At 41.6% G+C, this 6,220-nt stretch overlaps 1 protein-coding gene across 1 annotated transcript; it reads right to left on the reverse strand.

Annotated features, from left to right (window-relative positions):
• Positions 1-3,111: 3,111 nt before the first annotated feature.
• On the reverse strand, positions 3,112-5,741 carry b3gnt9 (UDP-GlcNAc:betaGal beta-1,3-N-acetylglucosaminyltransferase 9). The gene has a single exon (XM_060837809.1). The coding sequence runs from the start codon at positions 5,058-5,060 to the stop codon at positions 3,810-3,812; it is 1,251 nt and encodes a 416-aa protein (XP_060693792.1). The 5' UTR covers positions 5,061-5,741; the 3' UTR covers positions 3,112-3,809.
• Between the last annotated feature and the right edge of the window lie 479 nt (positions 5,742-6,220).

Here is a 6,220-nt window from a genome sequence, read left to right on the forward strand (position 1 = left end):
GCATCCACAATATTTTACTTTTCTAATACAGATTCAAAACTGATCAGGATTGATCCCTGAATGCTCAGAGCTATAACATGGCAGCACACACTGACATCCTGTGGCTTATAAGGCTGTCTATTTTCCATTATAGTTGCTTGGCAGTACTGAACTTAAGAAAAGAGACATGTTGTGAAAGATTTTTGTCTACGCTCATCAGGACAGATACAAGAATGCCAAATAAAACCATAATTTATACTGCATGTGAAAAAGTTGCTGTTTGGGGTTCATGGAAAATGCACCAAGGAATTATTGTCCCCACATGCTTTTGTTTAATCCAGAGAAGGTTGTATCCAGAAATGTTCCTTTGTTCCACATAGGCCATTTCTCTGATGTGGCTTCTAGCAAACCTGAGTCATGTTATGAGACTGACTAATCATCTTAAATTGATTCTTTCTGTAATTCATAGTGGATTTGGGACAGTTCAGTACACCACCAAATGTGTATAATCACAAATAACATCTGATTTTATATTCCCATTTTTTTCTAGAAAGAGTGGATTGAGCTAATCAACAACCTGCTTATTATGACTATCTGAATGCATGTCTTGTTTGATGTGTTTACACTCCCTTACATTTGCTCAAAGTTGCCAATATTCATATTGTAGAGACCTGCCGTCTGCTGGGGAAGGGAATATGAACAGGCATTGTGCCTTTTTTGAGTTAAACAAATGCATGAAGGACAACATGGCAATGCCTCAACCAATCAGAGCAGGCTTGTCAGCCAAACAGCATCCTGTTGTCATGAAGATTAATTGTTACCTCCTTTAAAATTTTACATTCTTGCATCTGTTCTTAGTATAAGGTAAGAAGTATTGACCGTGTCTTTTGTTTACAGCAATTTTCAATTTTGTATCTGTCTCTAAACCCACTTGGAATGTTGAGATTCAGATGTTTCTTAAATGGCCACTGTTGGTGGGTGATGTGGCTGTGGCCATACTGTCCAAAGTCCAATTTTTAAACGTTTTTGAATTGCATCAAAAAGATTTGGCTGCAGCAGTGAATTTTGGTAGATTTGTAATAAATGTGTCTGATCTCTGATGAACTGGGGTGGGGGTGGGGTAACAAGGTGGAATGGTGGGAAACAAGGAAGGAGCCACTATCCAAGGCAAACATCTGCAATGACTCATACGTACTGAAAATCATTCCAAAATAAATACTGAATATTGTTAAGTGGCTCCTTGCCATTTAAAGTAGCAGCAGTGGGTCACAATGGAGAATGTGAATGGCCAGTTCCTCTAACAAGCTACTCATTTTAACTATAAACTAAACATTGCACCTTCTCTCAGTTCGTCTGCTGTGAATTCTGGGATATTCCTATGTTCCCAACAATGTTCCCTGGCCTTCCATCACCAAGAGGAGCAATTGAATTTGTGTTTGCATTGATGACATAATCCTGTAAAGAACAGGGTCATTAGTAAGCTGTAGAACTAACAGTACAATATTGTACTCTATTGGGTAAGTGTCTTTGCCTATTCCTGATTGAGGGTTGAGTAAGAGTTGTTATGGCCTAGCAAAAGGGCCCCTAAACAGGCTTGTACATTGCTCCCCAAAATGAAAGAATATTAGTACTTTGATGAGAAGCTGATTTTTTTTTAAAATGGGGTCTTGTGAATTTGAACTTCGAGAAATGAGCAAACTGACCTGCTTTAACCAAGTGCATGGTAGACTAGTGAAGAGATTTCTCTTCCACTGATATGTGAGCAATTGAGGTAATTCCAAATTATGAAACTCTGATTTATCCACCCATATTTAAGACAATTCTATGATCACAATTTCCAGGCTAGGCACATTTGGACATAACAAATATAAGTCGCTTCCCTCATCGGTTAACCTGTTGACAAAAGATTAATACTGAGTTAGGTTATTGACCATCGCAAATTTAGAACACTTTGTAAATGCTTTTGACATGATACAGGTGGAGAAAGTAATTAAATATACAATCTGATTATTAAAGAGATACTAGCATTAAAGTTAATCCAGATTCTAAAACTGGTATTTATTGAGGGGAGACAAAGTAGAAAGATTCAGTTATTTTGAAATATTATATTTACAGAAATGGGACTGTTTAGACTAGTTTGAAGTGCCTTAACGTTTATATTGGCTAAGCACTATTAACTAGCCTGTCACATTAATAAGGACAGAAATTTACAAATGTGTACGATTTATGCCTTGTAGAAGGCATAAATTGTACGTATTGATTATCTTAAGTTGGCTGTTAATGCAGCTGTCACTTGGGATCGTTAGTTATTTTAACTAAGTAACAGAAAAGATTGATGAAGTGAATGCAATGCATGTTGTCTCTATGGATTTTAAGAAAACATTTAACAAAGTACCACATTAAAAGATTGGTTAATCAAATTAAAACTCATTAAATAGGTCAGTGTCAGCTTGGATTAAAAAAAATACTAACAGAAAGTAGCAAATGCTTTTCAGGCTGGAGGATGGTAGTCAATGGAGTTCCTCAAGGTTAGCTTAAATATTTGAAGCACTTTTTTCTCTGATATAATTAAATTTTGAAATACAGAGCAAAATTTCAAAATTTGCTGATGATTTCAAAGTTGGCATTGAGGCAAAACAGTGAGGATGATACCTACTGACTACCAGGATATGGATAGGTAAACAGAATGGGTTGATTAGTACCACCAATGGTATTTGGCACAGAAAAGAGTGAAATGAAGCATTTGGCACGGTTAGGGAGAGGCACAATTCAAAATAGTACACACAAACAAAGGTTCATTCACACAGATCTTTGAAGGAGCTAAGACATATTAAGAGACAAGTTAGAACAGCAAATGGGATAATGAGGTATTGAGTTAAAATACACCAGAAAGTTCCAGGGATAGGAAATTTTAGCTACAGAAGAAACTAGGATTGTTCTCCTTGGATCAAAGGAGGCTGAGTGAGATCTAATAATGACCTACAGGATTGAGATGAGATTGTCAAAAAAAAAGTGTTCCCATTAGACATTGCCAAAAGGAGAAAGAGGTCAGAACTAGGAGGCAAGAAATAGATTTGAGAAAAGGGACACTCAGTATTTGCTGATGCCAAAAGGATGAGGAGATGGATTTAAATACTTTTGGGAAAAGATATAAGGATAATGTAAAGAAGAAACTGTTTTGAATACAATGAGTGATTATGACCTGGAATTCACTAATTGGTAGGATGATGCAGATCAACTTCAAACCCTAACAGTGAGTATGAATAATTTCAAAATGAAATTGGATGGACACTTTTCACAATTTCAGGGCATTGGGGATTGAGGGGAACGAGATGACTGAATTGTTCTGTTGGCAGCTGGTAAGGACCGTTTGGGCCACATTGCCTCCTGTGCACATCGATGGGTTACATTTTCACTTTGTAAGCAGCAAACAGGAATGGGTTTGTTTTGGTTTTGTTTGGACAGGGCTTGGGTCTGCAGGACCTCACCATCCCAATGCTGACCAGTGTCAGTATGTTCAGCACCTCCCCACTGTTCCTGACTTTGGGGTGCCTGAAAGATTAGTCTATAAGGCACGAAATGGCAGATCTGAGTGAAACCATTGATGATAGTGAGGAAGTGGCTGTGTGTGGATTTAGACAAATCCACTTGCTGTGCTTAATACTTAAGCTAATGTGCTGGGGAGGTGCAGGTATCTGTTGCCATGGGTGATTTTAAATAATAATATTACAAAGAGACATTTATAAACATTGAAAGTACAAATTTCCAAAGGTAATGACTGAGGGCATTGTCTCCAGATAATGGTAGAGATCTTCCCCTTTTGTCCTCTGTCAGTGTTTGAATTTCCGGACTGGGGTGGGCGTGGACTTCCGCTTGACTCTCCACCTGAATGGATGCTTCATGGACCCTTTGCGAGCACAGTCCAGTTTCGGGTCATGAAGGAGGCTCCACATCAGCCAGATTTCAGGCACCTTTAGGCTGTGGACCACCATCAGCTCCTTGTAGAAGCACGGATCAAACGTCTGCAAGTGGGGTGCAGCTGAGGGGCGGACGATGCCAAACGTTCGAAATCCTTCATGAGTCAGGGGCTCGAGGCCAATCCGCAGCAAGCACATCCCTAGAAAGACATCGTCGATAGGGAAGAGGTCTACCTCCTTGCTGGCTTGGTACAGCCTCCTCGCAGTGTGCCCGGACATGAGGAAGCCTCCACCTCCCGCATACACGGGGTAAACCCCTGGACCATACATCATCTCTGGGATAAAATATTTGCTCTTGTTGGATCTGATGGGCAGCGCTTGGTAGATGATGTGGCCCACGAACAGGTCACCCTTGGGGTCAGCATCCCCGAGGAAATCTGCAATGTTCTCCACGTTGACAAAGACATCATCGTCCCCTTTGAAGACAAACTCTGCGGAGGGGCAGAACTGATCCAGCCACTTCAGAAAGTGGATCTCCTTCAGTGTGAGGTTGAAGAAGGTGTCCTGGAAATCCCACAGGAGGATGTCCTGATAGGTCTGGCTCTCCTGCTCCAGCAGGCCACTCCAGGAAGCCAGGGAGCTCTGGTTGGCCGGGATTCCCAGCAGGAAGAGCCTGCGGACCTGCAGGTGGTGGACACTTCTTTCCTGGGCCCAGGTTTTCCGAGCTACCTCACGCCTCTCAAACTCCTCCACCCTGGACTTGATGGAAAGTAGCAGCAGTTGTTCCCCTGTCACCTTCTGGCACTTGTTCTCCTGGTTAATGATCTGCTGGAACTCCCGACAGTCCTTTTGCCAGAGATACTGGCGGTAGTTCCAGGGCAAAAAGTTGGAGGGTGGTGATGTTTTCCATTGCTGCTGGGCAGTCTCGGGCTGTTGGGCTGGCTGACAGACTCGCCCTGACTCTGCCGTACTGCTGGTCAGCGCCAGAGGGGTTGCTGCCTTGGTGCTTCCCAGCAGAATGTATCGCTCGGTTCCTGGCTGTTGTTGTTGCTCACGTTTGTCCAGCCACAGGGTATCTGAGCGCATTTGGATGTAGAGCAAAATACAGAATGCTGTTAGGAGGAGGAATGTACAGAGAAGATCGCCTTTATGCCGCAATCTCATGGTCCCACAAAAGCAGGTGTAATCCTGGCCAAAGGTCGGTCGGTGGACGTTCTGCACAGTTGTATACAGCTCTCAAAAAAGATCTCAGTTGGGCAGGGTTTATACGGACTGGAAGTTCCGTGTAATGTTATTTGGTGATTTTATACATTATTGAAGCTCAATGCAGGGCTGGCTCTGGTTGGTTTTATACAGATCTGGAGTTCACACCCTAGCTCTGGAGTGATTTTCTTCAGGCGTAGGATTCACAGTCTGCTACTGGGGTGATTTTAATTCAGGTCTACAGTTCACAGTCTTACACTGGGGGGATTTTACTCAGGACTGGAGTTCACAGTCTTACATTGGGATGATTTTATTCAGGTCTAGAGTTCACAGTCTTACATTGGGATGATTTTATTCAGGTCTAGAGTTCACAGTCTGCCACTGGAGTGATCTTATTCAGGTCTAGAATTCACAGTCTTACATTGGGGGATTTTATTCACGTCGAGAATTCACAGTCTGCCACTGGGGTGATTTTATTTGGGTCTAGAGTTCACAGTTTTGCATAGGGATGATATTATTCAGGCCTGGAGGTTACAGTCTTATATCGAGATGATTTTACTCAGGTCTGGAGTTCACACTTTTCCACTCCGGTGCTCTTATCCTAGGCAGGAGCTCACAGTCTGGAAGTGGGAAAGTTTTACATTATCATATCTGTAGAACAAAGACAAAGGCACAGTTAAATGAAACAGCTGTCCAGCCTGCCACGTGGAACATTTACTGCTGGATACTGAGGCAGTGCTGGAAACTAGGTCTGGCAAGAAACAGTAACTTTAGAGAAAAAAGATAGACTTTAATAAACGTTATAGTTTCGGCAACTTTATATTTGCTCCGTCATATTTCTCTCTCTTACTCTAATAGCCGTAAAACACCTAAACTGAGATTAACAGATATTTTAATAATAGATTTACAGCAGACACAAGTGTATGTGCAGATATTGCTCTATAGCTAATACTGAATGAATACACTTGGCTGTGAATACTACACATATTCTGGATGTGCTATTCTTCTGCAAACTGCAACATTAATTGTGTAATTCGAACAAGACCCTGCGTTGTTCTGATCATGTGATCTGATGACAATAGTGTAAGAACTAAACCTTTCTGATGTACTTGACCGTTACA

Source organism: Hemiscyllium ocellatum, chromosome 17, assembly GCF_020745735.1.
Source record: "Hemiscyllium ocellatum isolate sHemOce1 chromosome 17, sHemOce1.pat.X.cur, whole genome shotgun sequence".
NCBI classification, from domain to species: Eukaryota; Metazoa; Chordata; class Chondrichthyes; order Orectolobiformes; family Hemiscylliidae; genus Hemiscyllium; species Hemiscyllium ocellatum.

What these genes read in the sequence shown, in the direction of transcription:
- b3gnt9 (XM_060837809.1), bottom strand. Translation starts at nt 5,060, where the DNA reads ATGAGATTGCGGCATAAAGGCGATCTTCTCTGTACATTCCTCCTCCTA.